This window comes from Heptranchias perlo, chromosome 31 (genome assembly GCF_035084215.1).
Source record: "Heptranchias perlo isolate sHepPer1 chromosome 31, sHepPer1.hap1, whole genome shotgun sequence".
NCBI lineage: Eukaryota > Metazoa > Chordata > Chondrichthyes > Hexanchiformes > Hexanchidae > Heptranchias > Heptranchias perlo.
In genome coordinates this window covers 28,719,046-28,735,849 of record NC_090355.1, presented here as the reverse complement: position 1 = coordinate 28,735,849, position 16,804 = coordinate 28,719,046, and the positions used below count along the sequence as shown (strand labels likewise).

The 16,804-nt window shown below is 45.9% G+C and overlaps 1 protein-coding gene across 1 annotated transcript in view; it reads right to left on the bottom strand.

The window, feature by feature from the left end:
* LOC137300344 (hemicentin-1-like) overlaps positions 1-16,804 on the bottom strand; it is a 270,914-nt gene that overhangs the window by 55,566 nt on the left and 198,544 nt on the right. Inside the window, exons 69-77 of the mRNA XM_067969428.1 lie at positions 12,370-12,560; positions 10,115-10,196; positions 9,357-9,493; positions 8,421-8,562; positions 7,122-7,266; positions 5,468-5,595; positions 4,655-4,811; positions 3,656-3,777; positions 629-793 (exon numbers count right to left, since the gene is read on the bottom strand). Coding sequence (XP_067825529.1) covers positions 629-793; positions 3,656-3,777; positions 4,655-4,811; positions 5,468-5,595; positions 7,122-7,266; positions 8,421-8,562; positions 9,357-9,493; positions 10,115-10,196; positions 12,370-12,560 — 1,269 coding nt within the window. The remainder of the gene's footprint in view (positions 1-628; positions 794-3,655; positions 3,778-4,654; positions 4,812-5,467; positions 5,596-7,121; positions 7,267-8,420; positions 8,563-9,356; positions 9,494-10,114; positions 10,197-12,369; positions 12,561-16,804) is intronic.

Below are 16,804 nucleotides of genomic sequence, written 5' to 3'. Positions count from 1 at the left end.
GTCTGTTCACTTTCTAATTGGCAGGGGAAGGCGCATCACCGTGACAACGGACGACCAATGTGGGGGGAGTGGGCGTGGGGATGGGGCAATTGGCGGGAGGAGGTCACATGATGAAATCTCCAGGAATACATCCAACCAAAGTTGGCATCCCTAATCTTGCCCAAAGGGCAATTTTTCATGCGGCAACCTTGACAGTGAACGTCAGCAGGCTATTCAACTGTGGGGGATACGAGGGGAGTCACAGCCCAGTCCGGCTCTGGTCCTCATCCAAAGCCTACACATTCCCGCTTCCAGTATGGGTCACTGGTTAGTGAGCTGCAGCAGGAATCCTGGCTGATTTTCCCTTCCCCCTAACCAAGGGGCACTCAGGCTTATCTCAGAGCTGCTACCTGTTGCTGCCGTGACTGACATCCACTAATTTAGCACAGACCAGGGTTTGAACATGACTTGCATATTTTTTTTGGTTGAAAGTTTACTGGAACATGAGTTAGTTTGAGACAGGTCCCACAGGGAGAAAGTATTAAAACAACTCACCAAAGTAAAAAAAAAAGAACAATAAATAGTCAGTAACTTATACTAAAATATACCGAAAAATGCTTTTACGTTTAAAAGTCAATCCTCCACAAACCTGTTGGCAGTATTTTGTAGCCAGGCCCTCGGTTTCCGAGTCGAGCTCCGTCCTTCATCCAGCTCACTGCAGGCTCCGGGATTCCAGTCGCATGACACGTCAGCACCACCGAGGACATTTTAGTGACGGTAACATCTGGAGAGTCATCTGCAATCGATGGCGGAACTGGGACGCAAATACATAACCGTGTTAAAAAAAAAAAGAGGCGTGCAGCTTTAGAGAAAAACATTACAGGGCTATGAGGAAAGAGCAGGGGAATGGGACTAATTGGATAGCTCTTTCAAAAAGCCAGGACAGGCACGATGGGCCGAATGGCCTCCTCCTGTGCTGTAGCTACTATGATACTATGAAGGTCAAGGAACTGGAGGATAAGCTCAAGACTGAGGTAACAGAAATGTAACATACATATCTTTCTATAATCTATCTTTTACTATCATAATAAATAAAAATTCTTGACAATTCCTGTTTGTCACGCCTATTTTTGTGACGATTTGGTCACACTTGTGACACCTTAGGTAAAACCTGCTTCTATTATTTTTAATAGGTAACACTGTAATGCCTGCAATTCAGTCCTCCCACCACTGTTGGCGCTGTGGCTGGTGGCACTCACGTCCAACCACCATTTTGTTTTTCACCCTATTTTCACAGGCAAGATTTTTGCTTTGACCTTATCCCTTTTTATTTTAATTTCTATTTTATTTCCCCAGTCTCCACAGCCTCTCCCATCCTTGTTCCCCATGCTCCTGGCCCTATTCTCGCTCTGCACTGTGCTCCAGCTCCACTTTCAGCCTTCCACTCAAGCTCCGCATTGCTCCCCAGCTGCTGCCAGCCCCACTCTTCACTCTTAAAAAAAAAATCTCCCCAGCTCACCCACTCGCCCCTCTGCCATTTCGGCACCCCACCTCAGACCCTGCTATGTGCAAGTGGCCTTTTAAGGCCAAAAAGGAGGCAGCATTTTAGTGATGAAGAATCGGGCCCAGAGGCAGCAGGATGGGCCCGGGCCACTTGTACATTCCTACTGCCTGCCCATCTGCCTCTGGCTCTGCTTCTTCTATCCTAACGATCACAGCTGCCCTATGTTTTTCCTTTATTGCTTTACCGGACATTTAGAGCAGCACAAGCATCATTGGCAGGGAAGACTGGTTGATGGCCACAAGTCCACTTGTTCAGGGTACAGCCTCACAGAAACCAGGAGAGAGGTGCAGAAGACATCGGGCACCTCTTTCCTGGTTTCTGTGGGGCTGCAGCCTGAATTCCAGAGGTGAGGTGGGAGTGACTGCCCTTGACATCAAGGCAGCATTTGACCGAATGAGGCACCAAGGAGCCCTAGTAAAATTGAAGTCAATGGGAATCAGGGGGAAAACTCTCCAGTGGCTGGAGTCATACCTAGCACAAAGGAAGATGGTAGTGGTTGTTGGAGGCCAATCATCTCAGCCCCAGGACATTGTTGCAGTTCCTCAAGGCAGTGTCCTAGGCCCAACCATCTTCAGCTGCTTCATCAATGACCTTCCCTCCATCATAAGGTCAGAAATGGGGATGTTCGCTAATGATTGCACAGTGTTCAGTTCCATTCGCAACCCCTCAGATAATGAAGCAGTCCATGCCTGCATGCAGCAAGGCCGGGACAACATCCAGGATTGGGCTGATAAGTGGCAAGTAACATTCGCGCCAGACAATGACCATCTCCAACAAGAGAGAGTCTAACCACCTCCCCTTAACATTCAACAGCATTACCATCGCCGAATCCCCAACCATTAATATCCTGGGGGTCACCATTGACCAGAAACTTAACTGGCCCAGCCATATAAATACTGTGGCCACAAGAGCAGGTCAGAGGCTGGGTATTCTGCGGCGAGTGACTCACCTCCTGACTCCCCAAAGCCTTTCCACCAACTACAAGGCTCAAGTCAGGAGTGTGATGGAATACTCTCCACTTGCCTGGATGAGTGCAGCTCCAACAACACTCAAGAAGCTCGACATCATCCAGGACAAAGCAGCCTGCTTGATTGGCATCCCATCCACCACCCTAAACATTCACTCCCTTCACCACTGGCCCACTGTGGCTGCAATGTGTACCATCCACAGGATGCACTGCAGCAACTCGCCAAGGCTTCTTCGACAGCACCTCCCAAAACCGCGACCTCTACCACCTAGAAGGACAAGAGCAGCAGGCACATGGGAACAACACCACTTGCACGTTCCCCTCCAAGTCACACACCATCCCGACTTGGAAATATATCACCGTTCCTTCATCGTCGCTGGGTCAAAATCCTGGAACTCCCTACCTAACAGCACTGTGGGAGAACCTTCACCACACGGACTGCAGCGATTCAAGAAGGCGGCTCACCACCACCTTCTCAAGGGCAATTAGGGATGGGCAATAAATGCCGGCCTTGCCAGCGACGCCCACATCCCATGAACGAATAAAAAAAAAGAAACATACGCGCCATACAAATACACGAGAGGCAGAGTTTGAGCAGAAAGACAGGGAGTCGACAGGTTCGGTTAAGACATCAGGGGAAAGACAAATAGCTGCAAAAGATCAGACAGAAAGAAATACCAATGTACAGAGATAGTGGAGAGAGACAGGTCATTTCAAAGAAAGATATATTTGATTCTCACCTTGAAGTATGTCAGTAAAACAGGGAGAGAGACACAGAATACAACAAATAGACAACAACCCATGGACAGATTAGGGACATACAGACACATAGGTGAGTCCTTCTAATTATAGTGAGGAATGTCACTGAAGCATCATTCATACGGAGAGAGAGATTATATTATGCATTTTATAGATTCACGTAGAAATTACAGCACAGAAACAGGGCATGCGGCCCGACCTGTCCGTGTTGGTGTTTGTCGTCTGTACGAGCAGCAGCCCTGATCCCATGTGCCCACCCTGTTCCCCAGATCCCTTTGATCCCTTTACCTTCACCCACCTATCTGACCTATTCCTAATACTGCACCAGGGTCAGCCACCAGGGCACCTCACCGCTCCTCATCAGACTTGGGTTAGAAAAGCCTCACCGTGCACAGTGAACTGGATGAGCCTGCGGGCTTCTCCCACCTCGTTAGACGCCGTGCACTCATACAGCGCTGTGTCCTGGGTCGTGGCAGAAATGATCACCAGCGAACCCGAAGGCAACAATCTGAAGGAACACAATGATCACAGGAAGACATCTGTCAACAGGTCAGCTGGTAAAGGTTGATTTAAACTACACGGGAGAGGGTGGTTCTGGCCCTCTCCAAATTCTGAAGCCACAGAAGGCCCGAAATGTTAGAAACCCCAAAAGGTCTAACAACTAAAGGAATATTCCAGCTAAGGCTCTCAAAAATCATACGTAAATCTATAAGTTTATACTTGCCTCTCTTTGCAATCAGCACACATATATTTCGCTAACCCCTGTCCTGCAGTGAGGGGCAAATTGGGGAGCACAGGCATATGGGGTCAAATGGCTTTCTGTGCTGTAACTTTTATAACATCGTGTGTTCGCTGCCTCCCTTCATTTTTTTGTGTAATCTCTTCCAAATTTAGCTCCCGCAAAAGCATGGACATATTACTTCATACATGTCACCAAAAAGTGTGTGTAACGTATTGCACCTCATACAGGTCTTTCAAGAGGTGAGTTTACATCAAGGTGTAGCATTGTTGGGTGTGGGGAGATACAGTTCCCTTTACTCTGTTCCAAGAGCTTTTCAAGAGCACCTCCTACCGCAAAAATGTCCATTTCCCTAATGTGTGGCTTCTTGGAGTGAGATTACCAATCTAGTGCTAATATCTGTCAAATTAGACGCCCTGCTCATTAACAACTGAGTTTGACTCCCCTTCCCCTCCCGCCCTCCCATTTCATGTATGACGCTGAGGCCAGCAAAGAGAAGAGACTTTGACCTCATCAATGTGGGCCAGATTAAATCCAGCTCCCCAAACTGAGAGGGCGGCACACTGAATCACCCGCCCCTCACCTACTGATTATTAACTCAGGCCTTCAAGCAAACACACTTTTCCATTCTCAGCCTTAATGTTACCTGTACATGTTCTGTTGCAGGTTAAAGTTCAGAGGTTTACCATTTATCTTCCAGGTCACCTCTGGTTTAGGGCTTCCTGAAACCTCGCAGATCACCTCTGCTTGAACATTTGCCACGGCTGTGATGTTACTTGGAGCAGGACTTATGATGGGAGCACCTAGCAGAAAGCAAGAAAATTCATCGGAACGAGACAGAAATTATATAAAGTCTTTATTCAGAAGCGCTTCTTCCATTGGGAAACCTAGCGGGGGGACACAAGGCCATAGTGCAGGACACCACCGAGGTTGTAAAGACTAAAAGGTAAGTTGAGGTAAATCAGGAAGTAATAATTAAGTGACGCTAAACTGGGTTTTAGACCCATGAAGATTGTAAGAGGCAGAAAAGACAAAAGGAAGTAAAGTGTTCCACAGTTTTAAAGGTCCTGGGAATGAAGAAGCTGAGGTCAGTGACAGTGGTGAGAGAAGGTTCGGCTTTCAGACAAACATTTCCTTGTATTTTATAGTACCAAACAAATTACATCAAAATGCATCGTGAAAATGTTTTTCTAGTTCTACACACTGCTCTCACTCACCCATAACCTGCTTTGTGTTCATCCTCTCCTTTTCCTTCCCTGAAATGGGTTAATTTCCCCAAACAGTCACTGGGGTGCCCCTTCCTTTCCCTTGCCAGCTGTGGAGCAGCTCTCTCCTATTTCTCCTCTTTCCAATGGGTTTGGAGATCCTTCAATGCACACTGTACTTTTACAGCATCAGATCCAAGAGGAAACTTGATCCCTCAAATGGCTCCTGGCAACATTCAGTAAAGTATACGTACCTAAGACTTGTAGCTCGATTCTATGATGATCTGTGCCTACTTCATTTGATGCCGTGCAAAGATAGCGACCAGCGTCTATAACCTGGACTGAGTGAATCCGTAGGGAACCGTCAGAGAGAAAGTCAAACCTGTGAGGAGGAGATCAACAATGACCAGGAGACAAGGGAGAGACATAGCCATGATGAAGGTGTATAGACAAAAATGCCTACTGAGTTCAACACCAATTTATGATAATTATTAACTCAAAAGCCTTTAAAATAGAGCACTTCAATTTATGAAGTATACTTGCTCGATGCCCACAATTCTCCCTGATGTATCCAGGGATTACTGCTCAATCTCTTGGGTCCTTCCAAGAAAGGATACTTTAAAAAAACTATTGGGGCATGTGGTGCAGCACTGAGCCACGGAGACTGTGGTGGAGGCTCAATCCTTGGAATTTGCTTAGTTGGATAATATCAGCCACAGCAGCATTGAGAGCTGTATAGTTTAACTCAGCATTCCTTGGCTGGAGAGTGGGAACAAAACAGCCAGGGTTCCCATTCCTGATCACTTAGCAGTGGGTTCCAAAGAAAAGTGTGCATTAATGATGATGGAGAGTGTAGATTAATAGTGACGAAAAGTGCATTAGTGGTGGTGAAAAGTGCATTAGTGGTGGTGAAAAGTGTGGATTAGTGGTGATGAAAAGTGTGCATTAGTGGTGACAAAAAGTGTGCATTAGTGGTGACGAAAAGTGTGCATTAGTGGTGGTGAAAAGTGCATTAGTGGTGATGAAAAGTGCATTAGTGGTGGTGAAAAGTGCATTAGTGGTGATGAAAAGTGCATTAGTGGTGATGGTGAAAAGTGCATTAGTGGTGGTGAAAAGTGCATTAGTGGTGATGGTGAAAAGTGCATTAGTGGTGGTGAAAAGTGCATTAGTGGTGGTGAAAAGTGCATTAGTGGTGATGGTGAAAAGTGCATTAGTGGTGATGAAAAGTGCATTAGTGGTGATGAAAAGTGCATTAGTGGTGATGAAAAGTGCATTAGTGGTGGTGAAAAGTGCATTAGTGGTGATGAAAAGTGCATTAGTGGTGATGGTGAAAAGTGTGCATTAATGGTGATGGTGAAAAGTGCATTAGTGGTGATGAAAAGTGCATTAGTGGTGATGGTAAAAAGTGTGCATTAATGGTGATGGTGAAAAGCGTGCCTTAGTGGTGATGACAAAAAGTGTGCATTAGTGATGACAAAAAGTGTGCATTAGAGGATAAAGACAGGATTGAGCTCGGCTGTGATGCCCTCACTCCCAAGCTGAACAACCTGCCGACACTCACCGTCCCAGCTCACACATGAAGGATGCCGACTCGGGTGAGGTACAGGAGGAGACCTGGCACCTAGCACTGTGGAACTGTATCCCAGCAAGAGCCAACAACTTCAGAAGCGGAAGGGAGAAAATTGGGGGAAAAAATAATCTGACTGGAGATCACGAGTAAATAGATTAACACGGAACAGAGATAGAGCCAGGATCTTGGGAATGAAGGGACTGGAAAATCTCACAGTGCTATATCTGGTGTGGATGATTACGAGTATACGGAGGAGGAGCAGACTTGAGGAAGAGCGGATTACGTCCCTTCTCCCACACCACTGAATTACTGAGCATTCTCCCACTATCTGCCTGTACCTAGGGCTGTCTGGAGTCAGTAAATTGCCATCCTTCCTCCAAGTGACTGTTGGTTTCGGGATGCCATGGACCTCACATTCCAACAAAGCAGGTTGGTTGATGAAGACGGAGAGCGAGGGGGAACTGGCTCCGATTGTCGGAATAACTGAAACACACATAAAAACACGACACAAATCAGTCTGGGAATCACAGCCTGGATTTAATAGGTACAATGATGGACGGGTGGCAGTGAGACAAACCAGAACAATTAAACCAAGGGGTTCTCACATCAGATTACAGCGTCAGATCATCAAGATGCAATTGTCCCTGATAGCATGATAGCGGGAACGCCATATTGTTGGACGTGAAGGCCTGAGGCCTTCAATGAACGGAGGCACTCGGCAAACCAGAATGTGGCCGGCAACGACCTGTGCACGAGGCTCATTAAGACCCCCCTCAAAGTTATTTAGATCACAGGGTCTCCCAATCATGTGACTGGAGAGGCGGAGCACTGGCACGGTGCCTGCTTGGAACAGACTGCAGGGGAAGCCCCATTTAAAAACAATAAACATTTTTTGCCTTGTAGGCTTTCTCCCTCCCCCACGCCTGCCATCGACTCCACCCCCCCCCCCCACCGCCCCAACACTCCAGAGAAAATGGGTGTGCTCCACCGGCAGTCAACAGTCCTTCATTGGATGCTGGTTCCTGAGGTTCTGCCCCTCCCAGAGACATGCTGGGAGTACCAGAAGAAGATTTAAATGAGCTGGCCTCGCACTATCGAGTGAGGTCTGCCCTTTTGGTGCACAGGTGTACGCTGAACCCACAGGGCAGCAGTCCCAGGACATTGCTGGACTGGGACCGTGTTATCAACCCCTGTGTTTAGGATTTCTGGCTGGTTCGTCAGTTCAATTTTTTGAGCTTACAGAATCGTACAATTTTACAGCAGAGACACTCGCCATTCAGCCCATTGCATTTATGCCGGCTCTCTGAAAGAGCAATCCACTTAGTCCCATTCCCTCTGTCCTTTCCCCAAACCATTTAAAAAAAAATTTCAAATATTTATCCACTTTGCTTTTAAAAGCTATTGTGAATTCTATTTCTGGTAGGGCACTCCACGTACTGACACCTCTCTGCATAAAATAATTCTCCTGCCCTCTCCCTTTGTTCTTTTGGCGATGATCTTAAATTTATGCCCTCTTTTTCCTGACTTAATTTATCAAAACCCCTCATAATTATGAACGACTCTACTAGATCTCCTCTTAACCTTTTATTATTCCAATGGAAAGAGCCCCACAGAGAAATGCTGAAACGTGCACTCACCATGGATAACTACATTGAAGACACGAGTCATTTGTCCTGCAGTGTTACTGGCAATGCAACTGTACTTGCCAGAGTCTGAGGGGCCAACATTACTGATCAGCAGGTATTGACTGTCTGGCAAGATCTGAATGTGAGAATTAGCCTTAAAGAAAGAGAAAAGCAAAAACGAAAGAGTTTGGATTGTAAACCGTGAAAGTAATAAGAACAGCTACAAAGTCATCCCCTTACCTCCGAGTGAGATGGGGTATTGGTACAAGAAACACAATGCATTACCTAAACCTGTGTCCTACCATCCCTGGGCACATTACACTGGAACTTGAAATTGTTTTGCCATCATACCTCCAAGTCACACACCATCCCGACTTGGAAATATATCGCCGTTCCTTCATTGTCACTGGGGCAAAATCCTGGAACTCCCTTCCTGACAGCACTGTGGGAGAACCTTCACCACACGGACTGCAGCGGTTCAAGAAGGCGGCTCACCACCACCTTCTCGAGGGCAATTAGGGATGGGCAATAAATGCCGGCCTTGCCAGCGACGCCCACATCCCGTGAACGAATAAAAAAAATAAAAAAAATACCACCTAGCGATTTGGGCAATCGCAATCCAATTCAAAGTGGGTGCAAACTCACAGCCCAAGCAATGCAAAATTGAAGCCTAAATTGTCTATCTCAGAGACATTATGAGGATGATTGCTATAAGCCGGTACAGTTGGAAGTGTTGCTCTGAACTTTGGGGTCAGGTTGAGGTAAACTGTTGAGCACAAATAATGGAGCACTACTCTGGATTTAAAGGAGGACAATCCTTAAATATCAACATTTCCAAAACATTGACAATACATATTGATCTCTTGTGATGACACATAGACCGCTTGATTGGAGAGATAGCTAAATGCCCTGCACACTTAATAAGGTCTGCTGTCCAAAAACACTCACTTGTAATGGGATGTCATCCTTGAACCATTGAACAATGGGGGGTGGAAGAGCTTCTGACTTGCATTCCAGGGTCAGCTTCCCCATAGCCAACAGAGTGACCATCTGGGGATCATTGGAGCCCATGATATTTGGAGGAACTATATTAAATAGACAAAAACACAACTGAAACATGGAAATAGTTAAGTAGAAACAGAAAATGCAAGCTCCAAACAGGTTCCATTGGATCGATGATTTTAGGGATACACATAGGCTGAGATAGTCAAGTACTCCATGGGACACAATGACAATGGAGATGTGAGAATAGATGAACATTCTGGAATCTTCCTGTTCATCTTTGTAATCAGGGAGTAAGTGGGTAGGGTATTATTCAGGATAGTATAGGTTCAAGATGGAGCTTGCACAAATGGCCTTTTACTTGACCCGTGCTTTCTTACACTGACATACGGAATATTCCCCCGATATCGAGTCCCGGGACTCGTTCATCTTTATTATCACCATGAAAAGAAATTAGATGTTATCCATTTAGTGATGGCAGCAATTATTTGGTTATGTTATTGCCATTCACAGTAAACAGAGACAAAGAACAAAGATGATTCAGAGTATCAGGAATTTAAGTGACTGGGAAAGAAGACACCTTGGTGGCCACGTGGGAGCAGGCTGAGTGCAGGAGAGACACGAAGGTAAAGTGAACCTGAAGATGGGAGGGAAAGGTCAGTCCCAAGGAGAAAACCATGTAAAAAGACTGTTTATAACCATACCATTTATCTTCACTAAATGGTGCAGCTGATCCTCACCAGCAGGACTTGTTGCCAGACAGGTATAGAGACCAGCGTCTTCTACCTACGATAAACCACAATGTAGACATTATGTCCAGTGAAGCTGTAACGTGGATTCTACATTAAAAAAAGGCAGGTGTAATTGAGAGAAGCTTTAAAAGCATTTTAAATTTAGGTTTTCTGTCCCCTCTCCAACCAACAGAGCAAGCAGCTGAGTAACTCCAGGCCTTTATCAGACCAGGCTACCCCCAGAGATTCCACGTCAATGGGCCATTGTGATTCACTGTTCAGTTTGCCTTCTTTCCACTTGTTGGTGTGTCCGTGTGTACATAGGAAGGGGAACAGGGAGACTGAAGGAACTATAGCTCCCACCCATCGGCAGCCCGCCCTCTGCAGCGTGTGGTGAATGATCTAGGCTCACTGTTATTTCTGTCCCTGTGGCTGATCCCAAGACAACTCAGAGGACGACAGGATGAGCTTTATGGAGGGCGTGTTAGCCTCACCATTTTTTTTGTAAAGGTACTTCAGCCTCCGTTTTCCCCATTTTTTCTCTTCCTTCTGGTTTCCCTGGGCAATATGCCCAGACTGATAGACCAGACAGGTAACTTGTTCCTAGACTCCCAACACTGATGTTCAGAGAGTGCTATGAGAGCCTTCTGGTGCCTCCCTGCAAGAATAGATCTCGAAACATCGCTGGAGCGCTGTTTCCAGCAGCTTCTCTTCTGACCTGTCGCTAACATCACATTTACTTTCATGACGGTAAAAGGGATCTCGTCATCCAGGTAACACAACAAGCTTATGGACCGTGACACTGTTGCATTTGCAAACACGCCTGTCATTAAAAACAAATGGTAGCGTCGCAGCTCAAGATGTTTAGCTGTGAGGAGCCAGGAGAGAATTTCTGTCTCCCTTTTGGGCATTCCAGCCCACACCTTCGGTGAGCCTAATCCTGGTCGTCACTTTGGCTTCTTCAGACTTCTCGCTGAATATTATTACTCGGCTTCTGGTCAGGGGGTTTGTTTGATACAACATTTTGTGGTGATTCCGTCTTCATGTTACGCCCTTACTGAAGACGGGAGAGTAGAGCCAAGTCAATCCCCTGTCGTCAACGTGAGACCTGAGCCGGTGAGGTCCACTGTGCTCCAGGGCATTGTGAATTATTGACCAGCTAGCCTGGCTCATTGATGGGACCTGAAGGAGTAGACCTGTTGATGGGAGTTGGAATTCTTCTCACATGGCTCCAGATAACACCACAAGCCAATGTCCTCACGGGCAGGGTGGGCCTCGCAGGATAAGCTGTGGGAAGCTCACCATTGCTTATGCTGGTACGTTCTGTGGTTCTAGCTAGTTAAACTCCAGCAGTACCAGTGCATATTTAAGGTCCTTAATCACTGGCTCCTAACAACCTGCAGCTAGGGTCACTGGACTTAAGAAAGTGGAATGTGTGTCTATGAGGATAGAGTGTGAGCTGCATATCTTGCAAACCTAAAGTCTACTTGCGCGATTTCTCAGTAGCTGGGTTAGAAGACTCTTAAACACGGCAATGGGTTTCTGTATACGTCAGACACCTGGCTGACCAAAAATAAAACAACCTTATATTACTATTGTACAAATCTCATTATGAACGTGATTCTGTGTTTTTCATGAAGAGGGGGAAAAAAACTTCAATAGAAAACATTTAAAACTACACTCAATAAATTATCATAATCACATGAAAACCAGCTCGAAATAGTGCAAAGTTTCCTGGCCTGCCAATGGAGCAGCTCTGATTGTTTCCTGGCTGTTCTATAAACTGAGCTTGCCTGAAAGCTCCACATAACCACAATGAGGCCCCATTACAAGGCCATTTCCCTGCTTTTGGTTCATTTTCAGATTAAGTTCCAGGAACAGCCAAGGATCGTCACTCAGACATCTCTGCCATGTTGACCGTGTGGGATATTCCTGTGTTGTGGAAGCTGGATTTGCTACAGTGCCAACATTGCATCACATTTTTTTTTGTTTTATAAAGTTTTAAATTAAGTTTCAATTTTTAAACAATTAGCAAAGCTGACACAATCGCTGACACAATGACATCATCTAGGCACCAATTATCACTGCTGCACACGCCTCCATTTACAAACCTGGTGAAGTGTCACTTTAACAGGTGACAGTGGCCCTTTAAATATCACTGCATGAATCATTGAAAATAGCAGGTCTATAGAATAAAATCAAATAAAATAAAGTAAGAATCAATCTACCTGTACACTTTCTATCCTGAGCACCTCGCCATTGCTCAGCACCGTGCCCACTCCATCGAGAGGCACTCCATCCTTCATCCAGCTTATTTTAGGAATGGGGACTCCCACTGCCATGCACACCAGCTCCAGAGGACTACTTAGCACTATGGACACTTCCTGTGGCATTTCAGAGTCAGAAATCTGTGGTGGTTCTACAAAGAAAAATAGTTACCATGAGTAGAAAAAACTGCATTCCACGGGTTTCCAATGTAAGAATATTTCCTACCTACGATTCCCAGATATAACTTATCACCATTGTCCTATTTGACAATGATGATAGCCTTTTAAAAGCATAGTGGTGAGCTCCCCCAACAGCTCAATGGGTAAATACATGTGTGTGTGTGTACCCCTGTACATATATACGTGTGTGTGTCTCTGTATGTATATATATCGCAGTATATATGTGAGTATCTCTATGTGTGTGTGTGTGTGTGTGTGTGTGTGTCTGTCTGTCTCTGTATATATGTGTGTGTCTCTGTATGTGTGTGTCTGTCTGCCTCTGTATATGTGTGCGCGTCTGTCTCTGTGTATATGTGTGCGTGTCTGTCTCTGTATATGTGTGCGTGTCTGTCTCTATATACGTGTGCGTGTCTGTCTCTGTATATATGTGTGCGTGTCTGTCTCTGTATATATGTGTGTGTCTGTCTCTGTATATACGTGTGCGTGTCTGTCTCTGTATATATGTGTGCGTGTCTGTCTCTGTATCTGTGTGCGTGTCTGTCTCTGTATATATGTGTGCGTGTCTGTCTCTATATCTGTGTGCGTGTCTGTCTCTGTATATATGTGTGCGTGTCTGTCTCTGTATATACGTGTGCGTGTCTGTCTCTGTATATATGTGTGCGTGTCTGTCTCTGTATATATGTGTGCGTGTCTGTCTCTGTATATCTGTGTGCGTGTCTGTCTCTGTATATATGTGTGTGTCTGTCTCTGTATATATGTGTGCGTGTCTGTCTCTATATCTGTGTGCGTGTCTGTCTCTGTATATACGTGTGCGTGTCTGTCTCTATATATGTGTGCGTGTCTGTCTCTGTATATACGTGTGCGTGTCTGTCTCTATATCTGTGTGCGTGTCTGTCTCTGTATATATGTGTGTGTCTGAGAGTTTTAAATTGGCTGGGGTTCCCCGTCCAGAATACTGTTCAGTGACTCTTGCACATGTGTGAGTGAGGACAAGATTGGGTTTGACTACGATGCCCTCTGGGATCAGCTGCCCTGCCAAGATTCACTAGTCAGAATGGCCACTTGGCTACGTGGTCCTGGAAAGCTGCTGGCTACTGTGGAGCTCTACATGAGTCAACACCTTCAGGAGAGAAGAGAAGAAAATCATAGGTTGGAGATGAAAAGTCATTGAGGTTCAGATGGAGACCACAGCCCTGACGTTCCGATATTTGCAAAAGTGAGGTTGAGCATCATTGAATTTTCCAACAAAATTCCCTGCCCCCAATTTGAATAGGCTACTGGCACATGAAAAACTTGTTCAGAAGAGCTTGACAGAGGAGCAGAAATCCAGCGAGGCGGAAGCATTTAATGGAGCTGCAGCTAGCCATTAAAGGGATGAAAGGGCAAGTTGTGTTGGTGATGCAAAAGTTGAGTAATGGTTCACAATGGTATCGAGGAGACATGTGGGCAGCACTGCTACTTTTGATGCTGAAGAGTTGGAGGTTCTGCTGCAGGAGTTGCATTAAAGGTGGGTGGTTCTATCTGGGGCTTAAGGCCACCCTCAAATAAAAGCACAGGTGCCAGCTGCACGGAGGGCGGTCACTCAATGAAATAACACAGTCAACCATGTCCCTCGTACCTGGCTGCAAATAAGGAAGAAGTTTGCTGGTTTCAGGAGGAAGGTGCAGTTAACTGCACTCCTCAGTGGGGCACAAACCTAAGTTGGGAACTGCTGCATTCCCTGGGGGGATAACATTTGAAACACTTCACACAAGCACTGCCCCTTTTGCTCACATATTTTTTATTGTGCCAAAACTGCAGGCTACACTTTTCTTGAAGGTAGAGGTGGCAGCTGAGGAACAGCAGACGGATACTGAGGTGTCCATCCCAAAGCTTTTACACTCAGCTGCTAAGGGTTTTCTCGGTGGGGTCAGCAAGCATGGATGCAGAGGATAGCCCTGTTCTCCTAAAAGCCGGCCAACCAGTGTTTCTTCCATTTCAAATCTCATGGGCATCATGGACTGCTTGACAATGAGAGCATCGTGGCTGATTCAGGGATAATGGTTGCTGCCGTGCACAATAAACAGGGATCGAGTGCAAACCTTTTCTATTCACGTAGACCATGCGGCTGATAATGAAGAGAACAGATTATCACATGGGTACCATCTACAACACCCTGCGCTCAATGGAATCCTGCCACCCAATGAAAGCTGTGTGTCCTGTCCGGCAGATCCCTCCTTTTCACAGGAAAAGTAATGTAGCTCCTTGAAAACCGAGCATTTGTGACTTGCTTGATACAGGTGTGCACTGCAGACTGCCTGATGTGGCAGAGGGCCTCTGTGGTGGATTGTAATGATGCATTGGCATGAAAGCTTAGAGTACTGTGCACAGTTCTGATCTCCACATTACAAAAAGGAGATTGAGGCACTGGAGAAGGTGCAAAAAAGATTTACATGGATGATACCAGAACTGAGAGGTTATACCTATCAGGAAAGACTGAATAGGGTGGGGCTATTTTCTCCAGAGAAGACTTAGAGGTGACCTGGTAGAGGTCTTTAAAATTATGAAGGGGTTTGATAGGGTAGACCTAGAGAAGATGTTTCCGCTTGTGGGGGAATCCAAAACTAGGGGCCATAAATATAAGATAGTCACTAATAAATCCAATAAGGAACTCAGGAGAAACTTCTTTACCCAGAGAGTGGTTAGAACGTGGAAGCTGCTACCACATGGAGTGGTTGAGGTGAATAGCACAGATGCATTTAAGGGGAAGCTAGATAAACACATGAGGGAGAAAGGAATAGAAGGATATTTGATAGGGTTAGATAAAGTAAGGTGGGAAGAGGCTTGTGTGGAGCATAAACACCGGCATGGACCAGTTCGGCTGAATGGCCGGTTTCTGTGCAGTAAATTCTATCTAAGTCTATGTAATTCATAATGTGGTAATCTCGAATGAAAAGAGCCGTCCCTGCCCCAGATGTTGTCGGCGGGTTATCCTGCAGCAGATTGCTCAGCTCTGTGGCAGCTGATATTTTTGACGAACGTAAGGAGTCTTACAACACCAGGTTATAGTCCAACAGCTTTATTTGGAATCACAAGCTTTCGGAGAGGGGGAGAGAGAGAGAGAGAGAGAGAGACACCCGAAAGGCAGCGAAAGAGAGAGAATGACCAGTTGTATTAAAAACAGATAACTTTCTTTCGCTGGTGGGGTTACATGTAGCGTGACATGAACCCAAGATCCCGGTTGAGGCCGTCCTCATGGGTGCGGAACTTGGCTATCAATTTCTGCTCGACGATTTTGCGTTGTCGTGTGTCTCGAAGGCCGCCTTGGAGAACGCTTACCTGAAGATTGGAGGCTGAATGTCCTTGACTGCTGAAGTGTTCCCCAACTGGGAGGGAACCCTCCCGTCTCTCTCTCTCTCTCTCTCTGTCTTTGTGTTATGACTGCTTGTGTATTCAGTAGTCTGGGATGTAATGTTTCTCTGTCTGATTGCTTTGATTATATTGCTTTGATTGCTTTGATTATATCTATGCTGAGGTGTGATAACAGGCAGTTGGAAAGATTATCTGTAATCACCAGACATTGTTCTCTGACTATATATGCTGTGCATTTACTGAATCCTACATTCACCTGATGAAGGAGGAAAGCTCCGAAAGCTTGTGATTCCAAATAAAGCTGTTGGACTATAACCTGGTGTTGTAAGACTTTTTACATTTGTCCACCCCAGTCCATCACCGGCATCTCCACATCATGGATATTTTTGAAGCAGAGGCAGCATAGACAGGTATCCTCTGACATGTCCAGGTAGGTGTGGCGGGTTCTATAAACGCCGATCCTGGGGCAGTGACAAGTGGAGACAAAATGCCTCAGGTGGTGCCGCACCTGCATTTATTGGCCCTTCCATGAGTTCTCTTCCTTTTTTTTTTATTCGTTCATGGGATGTGGGTGTCACTGGCAAGGCCGGCATTTATTGCCCATCCCTAATTGCCCTCGAGAAGGTGGTGGTGAGCAGCCTTCTTGAACCGCTGCAGTCCGTTTCTGAATTGTGCAGTACGTTCGGAACCCCCAAATTAATTCCCATCCTCACCACTTTGTGTGGTACCTCTTAAATGACAGCAACAACCAAGAATTATGATGGAAAAAGAACGTGAAAAATAGTGCACTATCCGGCAAAATCAATTACCGCATGGAGTGAAACGCAGCAAAATTTAACACAAAATGCCAACACTTTTCACAATT